General features: G+C 44.8%; 2 protein-coding genes across 10 annotated transcripts; both read right to left on the bottom strand.

Annotated features, from left to right (window-relative positions):
• Positions 1-181: 181 nt before the first annotated feature.
• LOC148715150 (putative disease resistance protein RGA4) lies at positions 182-9545 on the bottom strand. Of its 9 annotated transcripts, none has more exons than XM_089930527.1 (6): positions 5436-9545; positions 4004-4073; positions 2220-2425; positions 2010-2135; positions 1021-1246; positions 182-689 (listed from the first exon to the last, which is right to left on the bottom strand). In XM_089930527.1, exon 1 carries the CDS (start codon positions 8750-8752, stop codon positions 5486-5488), a length of 3267 nt encoding a protein of 1088 aa, XP_089786653.1. In that variant the 5' UTR covers positions 8753-9545; the 3' UTR covers positions 182-689; positions 1021-1246; positions 2010-2135; positions 2220-2425; positions 4004-4073; positions 5436-5485. The 9 variants fall into 9 exon arrangements, with proteins under 9 accessions (XP_089786653.1, XP_089786654.1, XP_089786650.1 ...); XM_089930528.1 differs by having other exon boundaries at positions 961-1246; XM_089930524.1 differs by having other exon boundaries at positions 2010-2103; positions 4004-4081.
• Positions 549-5455, bottom strand: LOC149768569 (putative inactive purple acid phosphatase 27). The gene is made up of 9 exons (XM_089930461.1): positions 5436-5455; positions 4365-4400; positions 4168-4276; positions 4004-4081; positions 2220-2425; positions 2072-2135; positions 1448-1459; positions 961-1242; positions 549-689 (listed from the first exon to the last, which is right to left on the bottom strand). Exons 1-9 carry the CDS (start codon positions 5453-5455, stop codon positions 549-551), a joined length of 948 nt encoding a protein of 315 aa, XP_089786587.1.
• Positions 9546-16766: the final 7221 nt, after the last annotated feature.

Genomic DNA, 16766 nt, shown 5'->3' on the forward strand with positions numbered 1-16766 from the left:
CAAGTTAAATTTGTCTTTAACCAGATGGTCTTATATGATATTTCAAGTTGTTAGATTAGCATTAGAACTTTAGCCTACAAACCTGGCCTTATCCTTAGTGTACTCTGGTTTGAGCCCAGTCTGCGCTTGCTTGCTTGGTTGTCCCCGAATATAACATTACCATGACATAGAAATTAGAACATTGCTAGAAGATGCAACTTATATTGAAAATTCAAACTGATGAACTTGGTGGGAATCTAACACATCTAAGCACTGGCAGTACATGATCTATTAGCAGTTTTGCTAGCATTGAGATAGCATATCATCCTTAAGCAAGATTGGTCATCACATAACAACCCTCCCTTCTAATCAATACATTGACTAATACATTTCAGAGGCAGGCACAAGTAGCCAATGTGGTCCTGGAGCAACTGTCAACGGTGCAAACTACGATGTCATGATGATCAGGTGAGATCGTGAAGGGTCATAGACCCTACCATCGCAGCTTTTCTTGTACTCAAAACAACAGTGAAGAATCGTTGAAAGCAGTGATTTTCACAAATCCAAAGTTAAAGTCTTGAAAATAACTCCACAGTGTTCGAACGGGGGAGAAAGTGGAAAGGCTTGGCACCTCCACCTCCAACAACTTCATTGGTGGTTTTTGCAAATGGATGGTTGTAATGGTGTGATGCATTGCGCACGCAAGTATTCTGCAACCAAATGAAGATATATTTATCAAGCTCAATATATAGAAACAAAAAGAAGAAAGGAATAGATAAGAAAAGTGGGGAACAAATCTATGAAACCATCAGCTTCTCACTGGAGGAATAAAATGAAAGAAACAGTTAAATTTTAAATGGTTCAATGTGATTAGTGTAGTTTGAAGCAGCCAATGCCTCTAAGAAGGATTTGTATTCATGCTAGCATGGCTGGTATTTGGACTAACAAAATGGAATGCCCAATTGCCGATAATATATTTACATGGTAAATTGGACATGTTCTTTCATAGTTGTGGACATGACCATAGAAGGCAATGTCAACCTTATACTTCTGCCAAAGCTCTTGAAGGCTATCTCTTCCCATTGGCTCCTCAAAGGATCCTTTGAGACCATCGTATGCTCCAGAGGAATAACCAAGAACCCGATGAGAAAGAAGATCAACCATGGCTGCTTTTGTCTTGATGAATTCATAATGCTCAGTCCTCGGTCTCCAGTCATGCTTGGTGTCAGCTATACAGAAGCGAAACACACCATAATCTGCCGGCTACCTGATGATAACAATAAAAACAACAAATTTTAAGATGAATTATTTGGCTACAGAAACAAGATGCCACAATGTAAGTGGGTATCATGATACGAGAATTTTAAATATTTCAATATTATAAGCAGAGGGCATTCCTATGGTAGAAGTTACAGCAGCTTTATTATAGTTATAATAGCAATGCAAGAAAAAGACAAGCAGTCAATACCATGTCCTTAATCTGCAAGGCATTTACAAATCAAAACAAGAAGAAAAACATGGAATTTAGGGTGCAATGCCCTACAATGCTGAAGAGATCTCACTCTCCATACAAGATTTTGCACAAAGAAATTCTCAGAGAATTGTTACTCAAAAGAGATGCCTAATGGATCGAACTCAACTGGAGTACCGTACAACCATAAATGTTTCTGTATTACGTTCATACAAAATAATGACGCATAAGATAATCAAAATATCATCCATACTGACAACTTATATGGCAGTCATTTCTTGATTCAACTCAAAAGAAACTTTGCTTGTTTAAAAGTTTTCAGTGAATCTCTTAAGTTATTGATAGATATAACTAGAGAGGAAAAGGCATTAATCAATGAAAAAATATAAATGATTGGTTGTTTGATCCAGAAGAGATTTCACTAATTGAATTAAGCGATCTAATGGGTACTACATTAAACAACTAGATCATGGAACCTATAAAAGCAAATGTTATGTCTTTTCAGAGAGGACCCCCAGAAAAAATAAATTCAGCAGAGATACTTTCTTGAGTCGTATACCAGAATTTCGCCCGGTTCTCTGTAGGAACATAAAATATGGTTTCAGCTAGTATGCCACATACTCCACCTGAATCCTTATTTCCATAGAAGGACCCTGTTCCAGGCCAATCACGCTCATGATTACCACTGAAGGGAAAACATACTCAAATGTTATTTGCTATGCTAACAAGAGAATGATGTTCTATGGAACAGCGAACTAATGAGACTAACCTTCCAATCATATAAGGCACAACTGAAACAATGGGTTCAATTTTTGATGTAAACTGATCCCACTGTGATATGTATCCATTTGCATAGCATATATCTCCAATATTAATAACCATATCTACGTTGTTCAGGTCCTTAATTAGCTGGTACGTGGTGTTCAAGGAACCTGGCTGAAAATTGTTGTATTCATTGGAACCATCAGCTTCCACCTGAAATAGAATCCAGAAAGAACATTTGTGAGGATATGTTAGAACAAATTCCATTTTTCACTAATATTTCTATGAGTAAAGAACTTGACACCTTTTACCTGGCCACGTAATTTATATTAGATAATTGTCGGCTCATTATTGATAAAAAAGCCATTTTAGGAATGTATTTGTAATGTGATTCTGATAACAACGTCAAAAAAAAAAAAAACTTATAGTAATAAAAAGCACAGCATTGATAACATGTCCCATATAAAATTTTTTGACCCAATCACATGGAATAAGTTTTTCCAGCTATTGTTATTGGCATCGGGCAACCATGCACCATGCAAGTGCTTGCAGAAAGGAAAAGGTTATAGAATCAGAAGTGAACATATGCTTCGGTAAAGCAATAAGGCACATCCAAAAAGTGGAAGATTCACTAGATGGGAAGTTGAAGACAGTGATGATGGTGAATTACAATAGTTTTAGCAGATAGCCTTGAAATCATCCAGAAAGAAGCAGCGGATGGCATTGATGGACATCTGTAATTCATTTATATAGAAAAGATGCAACTAGGTGGATATGTGACCAGTTTGACAAGGAAAAAAAGATTAATAAATTGGGGCTGGACAGCTATGACCATTTGTGTTATGGAAGTAATGGCTCTTGGTGGATGGTTCTACTACATTTTTCTCATGTCCCTTCACCTCATGCTTTTCTTGGATTTGTTTCCTCTTAAAATAGTTTTCCGTTATGATTTCCAAGCCACTATAATAGTTTTCTTGGACTTTTGATCAGTTTTTGATGTTAAACTATTCTGTGTTTTCGATGGTTATGATGTTTTCAAATCTGGGACTGGTATAGTGCATCATTCCTGCCAAGCTCTGCCTTCTTCCTGTAAACTTCTATACCACTCATGCTGACAAGAATCTCACTTTTTTGCATTTTTACTCACCCCCACCCAAGCCACTCATTGGCCAATTCTTTAACTTAAATGTGCTTTAGTTCCAGTCTTCCAAGTCCTATCATGTAGGTCCATACCACATCAAAACATGTCCACGAATGCAGCCACCTATAGTCCTAGGTTTCATCACTGGCTCTCTGGCTGACTACCACTTAATCTTTCTCGCCTTCTAGCATACTTTCAATCCCTATGATAGTGATCCATGAAAGTTTCAATTGCCAAAATGTAGTTAACTTGGTCCATGAAAATTTTTCACTAAGTCTCTAGTACTTTCTTCTAGAGAAATCTAATTTCAAAACAAATCATATAGAGGATCTAAAGTCAATTATTATTATACATTTTACTCTTAAATATCTTTATCTAAATGATTTATTCCTAGGTTTTGAAACTCATTCTGAGCGTTGTCTGAAAATTTCACATTTTCAGAATATGCAGTATCATACCATTTATTCAAGAAAAGAATGAATAGGACTCATAAAACATGAACAAAAAGAAATCACTCTATGGAGACAGCATTAACAAAGATTTAACATACTGAGGAACAAGATAGGTATCAATTATCAAAAAATGAAAAAAAAAAAAAGGATACAGAATTGGGCACAATCATGGAGTGAAGCTAATAGAAAATTTCTTACCTTCCACATATCACCAAAGATGACAACACGCTGCAACGAGTCTTGTCCACGGTAAGGAGATGCTTTGAAACTGTATAACTGAGTCCAAATGTACGAACCATTAAATAATCTATGCCCAAGCCATTATGTATACCAGCAACATTATTATATATGATTATTATGACCTCATAAGACTGCTCATAGAAGCAATCATTAATTTTCAAAGTCAATAAAATGACAATGAATATGGAATCATCTTGTGTAACTTGCACTATGAGTTTAACTATAGATGAGCTATCAATATATCAAAACAAAAATGTAGAATAAATTAGACACTTTATATTTGGCTACAAGTCCTTTGGAAAACTTGTATGTATAAAACCAGGATCCCATGATCCCACAGTTCTTGCAGGTGAACCTGCAAAATGTGATACATAAACTTTGGATTAATTATAACATCTGTGGCGTGCTACATTAAGTTTCCATCTTCATGATCTAGAGCCATATAAAATATAACTTAAAAGAGAATGTGGAGGATATTAATAACAATCTCCAACACAAGAATGTCATCTTAGATCAATAAATTGTAGTTTCCTTTTCAATAACAAGTTTCTAATTTTTCTCTACAACCACATAAATATAGACAAGCATAAATTTGGCAACGAGGATGAGCGGTGATGATAATTAATCTAACCTTAATTTACCTTCATTTTGTGAAGGCTAAGGATGTAAAAAATTAACACCCTGAAAAATTGTATTTTTACCTATGTTCATGTAATGCAACATAAATATATTTAGTCTTTTTGAAATGCCATTATATTAATATTTTTTTTAAGAAAAAGAAGGCTTCCCCTATAATTTATTTCATGAGAAAGGAAATGAATGCAACTGTAAGTATCAAAAATTGTCTAGTGAAAACATTGCCTTCTAAAACTGTCTAAGTAAAGCATGGCCTTTTAAATTGATCTAAACCAGTCGCATTTTTAGCAGTAGAAACTGAATTCCATTCTTCGAAAAAATCTAATATCATACAGAATTTGAGATAAAGATTTAGAAGATCTTCTGAAAATCCAGTTATTCCTCGGAAACCCAATCCACAAGAATAGATGTCGTGCCAAAGGAAAATTAAAGAACAATTGCTAAGTCCATTAGCTAAAAAGAAGCTTAGAGTCCCTGTTCTTCTAGTTCATTTACATGCTCCCCTAAGAAGAAAAAAGGTTCTAACAAACTTTCTCCATTATTGGTGAAAGGGTCCAATCAAAATGAATTTAAAATATGTATCAAGGAATATATATTTTGTGTCCGAACAAAGAATTGGAAAAAGGGTTCAGCTGGCTGCTATTGCAATGTAAAGATGTCATAAGATGTTGCTAGGATTGACGAACATAACCTGTCTCGGAGGGAATGAAAGCAAAGAGACATAAAATGAAGAAGGTCAAAGCAACGTATATACCTAGAAAGAACTGTAGCCATAGTTGAAAAGGAGTATGGAGGCGGCATGGATCACAGAGCAAGGCCACTGCTGCTGCTGCTGGTGCCGTTGAAATTTGTAGTGAAGCTGAAGGGGGACTTGTTATAGAAGGCATGCACCGATCCATAGTTTGTGTATACATTTACCCGCTGGATGTCTTGGATTGTTGGCCACTCCGGGCTGGCCTTTTGGCAAATTTTTCTCATCAGTCCCAAGTTGCAGTGGATCACCAGCTCCTCCAGATGAGCTGTATGTACTCCTTTCCTTGTCTTGGTAGGTCTATCTACTCTTTTCCTTTTCTTTGGACCTCTTTGCACTCCTTTCAGTAAGTATGATGGGAGTGAGTTCATCTCCAACTCGATCAGTGTCATCCTTTTCAAAGATTGAAGATTCTCCACCACTTGCAATTCCGGGCAGTGGCCAACCTTGAGGGTTGTGAGCGCAAAAAGGTCTGAAACTTTCTCTAGCTTGGGAATGTTCACTATATACAATTCTTTGAGCGAAAGGAGGTTCTCAATGGTTGTTAGGCTGCCGGCATTCCAGATCTCCAATTTTGTCAAGGAGGTTGCGTGGAGCAGGAGACCCTCGGGAAGAGACTTCAACTTGGGGCACAGATCAAGGCTCAGGTACTTTAGACGTGGCATTGCTTGTGTTCCTTTATCCCAATGCCATTCCTGCCAATTATGCATATCAAGAAACCTTAGTGTCTCCAGCTTGTGGAATGCATGCTTGGAAGAATCTACTCTTGCTTTGCTGCCGACCAAAAATTCAGGTCCAACGTCTATGACTAATGCAGCACCCCTGACGTCAAGATGTTCAAGATAAGGGAGCAGCCCGCAAGGTGGAAGCCGCTCACAGTAATTGCAAAAATATAGCCCCAACCGCCTTAAATTTGGGAAAAGAATTGATGTTGATGAAGATGTCTCTGCCATCCACTTTGGGAACTCACGGCCGAAGTAACCTTTGATCCACAGTGCTTCCAGGCAAGATGGAGGGTGGAGCTCTTCAAACACCTCCTCGATTCTCCTCATCTCCTCCTTAGTGCGTTGAAGGTCTCGTGCGCAACTCAGCTCAAGTGACCTAAGCTTGGATTTGTTTCCAATTTCGGCTGCTTTTGCCTCGGAGCTGCTGGGTATGCCCTCCAACTTTTCGATTGAGAGATCCGTGAGACACGAGAGAGGTCTCAATTCTTCCATCGTGCAACATCCCTCTGTCCGGTTGCTCTGCAACATAAATCCACGCAGTAGTTGAAGATTTTGAAGCCTTCCTAGCCCTGCCGGCATCCCAACCCCACTTGTATGATCTAGATCGAGGCTCCTAAGGTTGTGTAAATTCACGATACTGTTGGGAAGGCGAGAAAGGCGCAAACACATCCACATATTCAAGGATTGTAGATTTCTAAGATTCCCTATGCTTTCCGGTGTCACGCTTATCTTGGTGCATGAGATATCCAAGTACCGTAAATTTCTGAGATTCCCTATGCTTTCCGGTATCACGCTTATCTGGGAACATGAGATATTTAGGTACCTCAGGTGTATGAGGTTACCCAAAGAATCTGGGAGCTTTTGAATTTTCGACGAGCTGATATCCAACACTCTTAAATGAGAATTTTTATTAAAAGCAACATCCATCTGAGTCTCAGACATGCGGCTGCCTTTCCACATTAGAGTCCTCAGCGAGTCCTGTTTTACTAACACATCAAATATTTTCGTTGTTTCATGGTCTCTTATATATACACGGCGCAGCTTCATCGGCCCGTTTCTGCTGCATACTTCGTGCACCTTCCTGACAATCGAGCTCTCATCTCGTGCCAGATACCGAGCAAGACAGTGCAGGAGGTCATGCATCTGGCATTCAGGCCGATCACTATTAGATTCCGCATATGGCTGCAGAAGATTCCGCATGATCAACTCTCTGTAGTACTCTTCTGTTGTCTCTTCCACAGTCAAACTTCCCTCAGCTTCCACAAATCCCTCAGCAATCCAAAGTGCAGTAATATCCTTCTTAGGGATTCTATAGTCTTCAGGAAACAATGAGCAATATATAAAACATTGCTTCAGATAGCTTGGTAGGTCTTCGTAACTCAAATATAATGCTCCCTCAACCTCCTCAGGTAGCCCGGATGTGGACCATGCAGTGCTTTCAAGAACTCTATTCCAAGCTGTCCAAGTCTTCTCCTTCGTGCATAGCACCCCTGCAATCGCTTTGATGGCTAGAGGAAGGCCATCACATTTCTTAACAATCTCCATCCCTATGTCCTTGAGATGCTGGATCTCGACCTCATCTCCTGTCAGGAACACCTTCTTGCAAAGCAATAACCAACTATCCTCTAAAGACAATTTGTCAACGTGATGGATGTTCACTGCCAACATCTGCATCGCGATCTGTTCATTTCTTGTAGTAACAAGGATCCTACTGCCAGCAACACAACTCTTTAGCGTGTTATGCAACAAGTCACACCAAACCTCTGCAGTCCAAACGTCATCAAGAACAAGAAACAATTTCTTTCCCCTAAGACTGCTCTCGACTTTGGGCTCAAGCGAGGACCTACTCTGCTCCTGGGCATCACCGATGATATCTTTCAGCAAATTTATCTCATCAAACTCTTGCGATACACACACCCACTTCTTCACTGAGAACCCCTCCTGAATCCTCTGGTCATTATATATTCTTTTAGCGAGCGTGGTCTTGCCAATTCCCCCAGGACCCACAACTGCGAAAACAAGAATGTTTCTCCGTCCGTCATCCTTAATTAGCGAATCAACCAAGCTCTGAGTGTGCTTTTCAATTGTAGATCCTACAATATCAATCTCAACTACAGGAGATGTCTTGCGACTAATTTGAGATGTCCCTTGCTGCTTGTCAGGGGTGGTGAGCTCGAGATTGAATTCAGACCTCCACCTCGAAATCTCCCCAAGCTTCTGATTGAGCTCTCTAATGTTCGTGCCAATCTCATGAGAAACTAGAGGCTTTCGGAACCAAGGGAGAAAGGAAAAGGGGAAGCGCAACCAAGAAGTGGACGAAGATCCTTCGCTACATTTGTCCGCCTCAATGCGACAGAGGTCGAGGATGTCATCCGCATCGTACATAAAATCCTTGAGCTGCTTGATCCAGTCATCAATGGCCTCATCATTGATCCTCCTCCTCTCGGCATCGGCAAGGACTTTGCTGACCTTACGGAGCTTGTTCTGGAGCTTTTGGATCTCGCCAGGCACACCTAAGAGCATGTCAACCTCCTTCGCCAACTCGCCCAGCATTTCAGCAAATTTTGAAACGAAGGCCTCCAATATCATCGCCATCTTCTTCCCAGACTAATTGGGGGCAAAGCTAGAGACAGCTAGATCTGATTTCTCTCACAGGTTATCGGTGATCAGGTTTGCGCATCGATGCCGGAATGTAATAGGAAATGGGAGCAAAGGCATTGACTCCAACGGGATCCACTGCGGCGCTTGCTTGCACCGAAGAGCGTTCTACAGCTCTCAGTCACCGCCGCATCATCAATCATCGAGACAGATAGCTCACGTGGCGGCGATTGAGTTCTGTACGGCACAAAACACGCACGACAGGATCCAAACTCGACGCGATATCCCAAAAGAAATTTCTAGCCACTCTTTCCCACCAGTCAGTCAATTGAGCCCGTCGGCAGTGGCTAGAAACAACACGCAACCATCATTCATTTGTTGGCATGACATGTGAAGGAGAGGTTGCATGGAAAAAACGATATTATAACATGTATATATTGAAAATTGACTGGTTTCATGAACCCTTGCCTATTTTCGATGCTTTACCGTCAACCTTTGGCATGCTACAGGAGCCAAGGGAACTTGAGGCGACAGTCTGAAACTCATGCATATGAATCAACACCAATGGCTTTGATCTGCCAGTTTCTCTTTTACTAGTTAATGATCATACTGTGTCCATGTGCCTGATTCCAATCACAGATCAGGCAAATAAACCTATATTCCATCCACCATCGTACCGCATTTTGGAGCAAAACATCACCTGAACATGTCAATACAATTTATAAAATTTGGAAGAATGTCCATTTCTGTTGCATACAACCTAATCTATAGTTGTTGTGATGTCATGTTCAGTGTTGCTGGAAATTGGACCTAGGGATGACCGCGAGGCAAGGAGGAGGAGCTTCGGCTGTGATGCAGTGGCGGGCTGCTGTCTCCGGTGGACTTGCAAAAAGTCTTTATCCGGGGGTTCCGACGAAGGCCCTCCGATGCTTAAGTCAAAGAGGGACTTTTTAGATAATAAAGATAGTGGAGATATATTTTCTGGCCAGAGAGAGGAAGAATAAGATCCCTCGCCTAGAGCTCCCCCCCCTCCCCTCATTTTTATAGGAGGGGGTGTAGCGGTTACCTGCAATCGGGCGTAATTGTGCGAATCAATAAATTACCGTAAATAGCCCGAGATTTCGAGCTAGCTAGCGATCCGTTGAGATCGTGTGGATTCAAAAGTTGACAGCCGCTGAGGCGAAGATTGCGGAATTTGTTCCCGGATATGGAGGACTTGATTTTTGGTGGAGTGGCGGTCGGTTTCTTTCTTTGACTGGGTCTTTCTTGGCCTTGACGTCAATCGAGCTTAACTCGGCCGAGACCATGCCTGCCGAGGTCATGCCTTCTGAAGACGAGCCTGCCGAGGTTGTGACTGTTGAGGTTGTTCATGCCGAGGCCGTGGGTGCCGAGGTCGGGCACGCTGAGGTCATGACTGCCGAGAGCACGCTTGTCGTCATCATATTCGTCACCAAGCTTCAGTGATTTGACCACGTGCTCTGAGTGATCCATTTTTTCCCCAACACTACCCTCTGATTTCCGAGTTCGAGCCGTTTCCCAGCTCGGGCGAAGTAAGTAGTCATTTTTGTCATGTTGATGAGATTAGGCGGCTTCAAATCATTTCGTCATTTCGAAAGGAGGGGAAAGGGCACTTTTGGATGTCTTCAATGAGAGCATGAGGTGGCAGCTTTTTGCTCTTCGAGGCGATTTCGAGCCACGGGTTCATGATGAGGCTCTAGTATTCAAAGGGACGCCGCTTTGATTCTGCTTTTAAAGCGACAATCCAGGTTGATATGCTGGTTTAGTTTCTGAGGCCGGCACGTGGCGTGATCTGGGCGGGAGTCGCGGTCTGCTCTTGTCGATCCGGTCCGTCGGAGGAGTCTATATAAGGTCCAAGCCAGCCCTAAGAACCTTCATTTGGCTGTCGTAGCCCTTGTCTTCTTCTTCTTTCATTTTCTCCTTCTCCCGATCATCATTTAGTCTTCCTCGGAGGTGCTCCAGGGCATTTTCTGGTGATCTTTCCTGGTCCTTCGTTTCTGACCATTAGCCTTTCTAGCAAGAACCACAGTAGGTCTTCTTCTCACGTTCGCTCGGAGGCCTACTTTTCTTTCTTCTTTGCTTCCCCATTCTTCTTCTCCTTTCCTTCTTTTTTATACTGTGAGCCAGACAATGCCGGGCGGTGCTTCTCCCTCTACTGGGGCTTCTTCTTCTCGTGGGATGGAGCTCAGGCCAGAGGTGAGCCATGGTCCAGACAGGGTTAGGTCACACCTGATCGAAGAAGAATTGGGCACGATTCGTACCCAGTTGTTCTTCCCACGCGAGTTCGAGCTCGAGCTCGCTGGGCCGTGGGATCGAGTTACTAGGCCCCCTCCAAGTCGGGTCGGAGTGTATGTAGAAACACTTCGGGCCGGCCTGAGGTTCCCACTGCACGGGTTCATGAATGAGCTCCTGGAGAGGTATCGCCTCGTCCCAGCGCAGCTTGCTCCGAACTCGTGGAGGATAATCGTGGGCTTACTGTCCCTTTGCCTCGCTCACGGGATACCGACCTCAGTGAACGTCTTCCGCGGGTGTTACATGTTGAAATCTAACCCCGCAGATGGAGGATGGCTATGCTTTGCCCTTCGGGGAGGTAGGCCGCTGTTCCGAGGTGCTCCTACCTCCATCCGGGGATGGAAGGAGAAATTTTTCTTCTCTCCTCCGAGCGTCCATGGGGGTTCAACCCAACGTGGAGCCTGCCGATAGTTAGGGCTAATAATAAGGCCCCTGACCTAACCGCGAGCGAGCAGAAAGTCTTTGCGGCTCTTCGCGATCTCAAAGGGGATATTCTTCTGAGTGACCTCCTGAGCGAAGAGGCCCTGATAAATGTTGGCCTGAGCTCGGCGCGCTTTGGGGATAAGGGCGGTGCATTGCTCCTCTCTTCATGCTATTGTTCTTTGCTTCATTCTTTTTTAGGGTTGGTTTAACACTTGAGTTTCCTTCTCCCTTTGTTCAGAAATCATAGGGATGGTATTCAGCAATGAGGCCCTCCTCGCCAAGTACAACAAGAGAGTGGCCGAGGATGGGGGAGCTCGTCCTTTGTCTACGAAGAGGCCTAAGCTGACCTCGACTTCCTCCCCTGTCAAGGTCGAAGACTTTGAAGCAGAAACTCTTCAGCTCGTTCGGAAGAACAGCAAGAAGAGGGTTGGGGAGGCTAGATAAGAAGAGGCTCCCCCCGCCGAGCGCCCAGCTTCTGCTAAGGCTGTAGAAGGATCAGCGGCCGGTGCCCGCCCGACCTCGAGCCCTCCAAAAGCCCGCAGGGTCATCCGTCTGCAGTGTTCAGGACCCAAGCTAGGCAGCGGTCTCGGGGTCCCAAGTTCTTCGAGCGCGCCGCCGCCGAGCTCTTCAAGGCCCGATCTTCCGAGCTCCTCAGGGGTCGATGATCGCCCTGAGAGGAGGCTCTACTACCCCAAGTGGGTAATTTTTGAAGGCGACTCGGCTCTCCACCACAGCAAAGTTGCTCGCGAGGTCGTCTGGTGCACATTTCTCCCAGCTGACTGGGCCAAGCTCGAAGCTCGTGGGATCGGCGATTTTATCAATCAGGCCTACTGTTCCGCCGTTCGAGTAAGTCTTCCTTGTGCTTTCACCTTCATGTTCTTTTAAATTATTGACTTTAGCTAACCATCGCTTTCATTCGTTGCAGCACCTCCACGAGATTGATATGTTAGCCTCGGCATCGGCTAACTATCAGGATCAAGCTTGGAAGAGTCAAAGGGAGCAGAAGCTCGCCGAGAAGAAGCTCGCCGAAGCCGAGGACAAGCAGACGGAGGCCACCGCGAGGATGGAGGCTGCCGAGGCCGAGCTTCGATCCAAGGTCGAGCGCCTTGATGAGGAAGAGGGTTCGCATGCTCTGATCAAGTCGGAGCTCCGTGCCTCTGAGGCACGTTTGGCCGACGCCCGTTCCGAGCTTGCAGGCCAAAAGTACGAAGCAGGGTTCCTCCGGCTGAAGATCGAGCAACTTGAAGCTCAAGAGAGGAAGGCGCTGGAGCACACTCGGAATGCGGTGCAGATCTTCCGCGAGTCGGCCGAGTTCCGCAAAATGTTGGAGGAGGAAGCAGTCGACGGGCTCATCCGCGGCTTCAAGGATTTTCGGGCTTAGGTGCGGAGGATTTGCCCCAAGCTCGACTTCAGCAACCTTTGACCTCGGTTGGGGGCTCCCGCAGATGAGGATGTTGCGGACAGCCCTGCCCCTGTGCTCGTCGAGCCCGAGTCTGAGGTAGCTCCTAAGGCAACCTGTGAAATTTTACCCAAGGCTGCCACAATGGACGCTTCTGAGGCTACTCCAGCAGAGGATCCTGGGGCTACTCCTGTGGAGGATCCTGGGGCTGCTCCTGCAGAAGAACCCGAGGCGGTTCTTGCAGAAGAACCCAAGGCCGGCGTCGAGATCATCGCCTCCTCGGAGATATCTTAGGACTTAGTTTTTTCTTTCTCTTTCTTTTTTGTAAACGAGATCGGCCACTGAGGCCATTGTGCGGCCAAGTGGGTCGGCCTCAGAGCCCATATCTTGTACTTAGTCTTACGGCTTTTGTCAATGAAACTTTAACTTTCTTCACCTGTCATGATCATTGCTTTAGACTTGCTTTTGTATTGCTTAGAACTTAGCTTTTCCTTCCTCCTTTCTTTTGTAAACGAGGTCGACCACTGAAGCCATTGTGCGGCCAAGGGGGTCGACCTCAGAGTTAATATTTTGTACTTTGCCCTACGGCTCTTTATTAATGAAATACATATTTTCTTCGACTTTGTTGTATCTTTGGACTTGTTTCCGCTCACGCTTCCAACGAACCTTTATCTTTGGCTGTTTGAGTAGAACTTTGCGCGTCATTCGCTTCCGAATGTGATTCTGGTGTTTTTTGAAGAATTTCACTGAGTCTTCTGGCTCGGATCTAATTGTAGTGCGAATGCGATTCTGGCTGCCTCAGGTATTTCGATCCGTAGTCGGATTTTCGTTCAGTGGTACCCGAGGTCGACGCAGCGGGGCGTCTCAAGCTTAGTCGGGGCATCCCGAACTTGGTCGGGGTATTATTAGATAAGACCCAAGGTCGAGGGAGAATTTGCTCGTGGTCGACATAGCGGGGCGTCCCGAGCTCGGTCGGGACGTCATTAGATTGTACCCGAGGTCGAGGGAGATCTTGCTCGTAGTTGACATAGCGGGGCGTCCCGAGCTCGGTCGAAACGTCATTAGATTGTACTCGAGGTCGAGGGAGACCTTGCTCGTGGTCGACACTGCAGGGCATCCTGAGCTCGGTCGGAACGTCATTAGATTGTACCCGAGGTCGAGGGAGACCTTGACCGCAGTCGACACAACGGGGCATCCCGAGCTCGGTCGGGACGTCATTAGATTGTACCCAAGGTTGAGGAAGACCTTGCTCACGGTCGACACAGCGGGGCAACTCGAGCTCGATCGGAACATCATTAGATTGTACCTAAAGTCGAGGGAGACTTTGCTCGCGGTCGACACAGCGGGACATCCCGAGCTTGATCGGGATATCATTAGATTGTACCCGAGGTCGAGGGAGACCTTGCTCGCGGTCGACACAGCGGGGCATCTCGAGCTTGGTCGGGGCGTCCCGAGCTTGGTCGGGGCGTCCCGAGCTTGGTCGGGGCGTCCCGAGCTTGGTCGGGGCATCCCGAGCTTGGTCGGGGCATCATCAGATTTTCCTTAAAGACTCGAGACATTTTAGAGACATCCTGAAATTCACAAGTAGATCATCATTAGAGTAGTTAAGGGAGATCTCTGAAAAATGCCTTATTGGCTAGATTTTCAAACGTTGGAGACCCTTAGAAGGGCTTCATTGATAATACATCTAGAGATTCTCGGAGTGCCAACTTCGGAAAATGAGGGTCCCATCAAGGAACTCCAACTTGTTTGCTTCAAGCCATTGGACCTGAGCAACTCGATACGGTCCTTCCCAGTTCGGGGCAAGCTTCCCTTGCTCCGTAGGTCGAGAAGCTTCAGCTTTCCTCAGAATGAGATCTCCTGCTTTGAAGAGCTTGACTTTCACCCTAAAATTGTAGTATTGTGCCGCTTTCTGTTGGTACCTAGCCATGCGGATTCGAGCGGCTTCCCTTGTCTCTTCAAGGAGATCCAGGTTGCCTCTGAGCCGTGATGAGTTGGAGGCTGCATCATAGTTCTCCACCTTTGGCGATGGAAGCCCGATTTCTAGAGGAATGACTGCTTCCGTTCCATAGGCTAGGTTGAAGGAGGTTTCTCCAGTTGGGATTCGGAATATAGTCCTGTAGACCTAGAGAACGTTGTAGAGATCTTCAACCCATTGCCCTTTGGACCTGTCGAGTTTGGCTTTTAGCCCTTGAAGAATTGTCCAATTTGTCACCTCCGTCTCTCCATTAGTATGGGGATGAGCGATCGAGGTGAAGCGATGGTCGATGCCGAGCTCAAAGTAGAATTTTCTGAAACGGACACTATCGAATTGTCGGCCGTTGTCGGATATAAGAACACGGAGGAGCCCAAACCTGCAAATTATCGATTTCTAGACGAAATCTCGCATCTTTGGCTTAGTGATTTGGGCTACCGGTTCAGCTTCGACCCACGTGGTGAAGTAATCGATAGAGACGATGAAAAGTTTTCTTTGTCCGGTGGCTTGGAAAAAAGGTCCTAAGATGTCGATTCCCCATTGGGCAAACGGCAAAGAGGCGCTGATTGAGGTCAGTGAGACCGAGGGTCGGTGCTAACCTCGGCACCCATGACCTCGGCATGAACGACCCTAGCAGTCATGACCTCCACAGGCCCGTCTTCGGAAGGCACGACCTCGGCAGGTATGGTCTCGGCCGAGTTAAGCTCGATTGACGTCAAGGCCAAAAAAGATCCAGTCAAAGGGAGAAACCGACCCCCACTCCACCAAAAATCAAGTCCTTCATATCCGGAATCAAATCCTGCAATCTCCGCCTCAGCGGCTGTCAACGTTTGAATTCACATGATCTCAAAGGATTGCCAGTTAGCCCAAAATCCCGAGCTATTTACGGTAATTCATTGATTCGCACAATCACGCCTGATTGCCGGTAACCGCTACACCCCCTCCTATAAAAAGGGGGGAAAGCTCTAGGCGATGGAGCTTCTTCTTCCTCTCCATGGCTAGAAAATATATCTCCACTATATCCATTATCTAAAAAGTCCATATCTGACTTAAGCATCGGAGAGCCTTCGTCGGAACCTCCGGCCAAAGGCTTTTTGCAGATCCACCGGAGATAGCAGCCCGCCACTACATCACAGCCGAAGCTCCTCCTCAGCTCGCAGTCACCCCCGGGTCCAATTTCCAGCAACATTCAGCAGTTGGCACTGGGCACCCTAATTGATGCAGGTGCTCTGGGCTCTGAAGAGACTCTGAACTTGGTGCTGAGGTTGTTGCACAACAAACTGTTTTCACCATTTTTCCGTTGTTTTGTTTTTTTTAATTTTAAGCTATAAAGGGCTGGTCCTTGTCCCTTGAGGAACATTGTGGATCTTAAATTTATCTAACATATTTAATGGTTGAATAAATAGTTTACACCTTACCTGGAATAATTATGAACATATTTGAAGTCCAATGTCAGATCCAGCATTTGGTGTGACAGCATTTAGCTGGTATATCAGATTGGCCATGTACTTAGTAAGGTGGAGCCTCCTCAAGGGTATATCTAGGAGCAGCATGCATTGCTGATTGGTCGAAGCTTTTCTATATCTAGTATTCCTTCAAATATTAGTGCATGCAATTGGTGGCCCAGAGCCCTTCAAATATCTGTAAGTCACTATGAATTACAGGAACCAGTGAGTGGAGTCTTTCATGACGAATTGAGAGCGGATGCTAGGCCAGATAGGCATATTAGTACATGCAATTGGTGGTCCAGAGCCTTTCAAATATCTGTAGGTCACTATGAATTACAGAAACCAGTGAGGGGAGTCTTTCATGATGAATTGAGAGTAGATGCTAGGCAAGATGGGTTCAAATTATTTGCTTCTGATCTCGTGGTTCTTTGAAAACAATATGGAGATGTTCGTAGC

The sequence above is a fragment of the Phoenix dactylifera genome, chromosome 1, assembly GCF_051530095.1.
Source record: "Phoenix dactylifera cultivar Ajwa chromosome 1, Ajwa_hap1_PhDact_Kaust_v1.1, whole genome shotgun sequence".
NCBI lineage: Eukaryota > Viridiplantae > Streptophyta > Magnoliopsida > Arecales > Arecaceae > Phoenix > Phoenix dactylifera.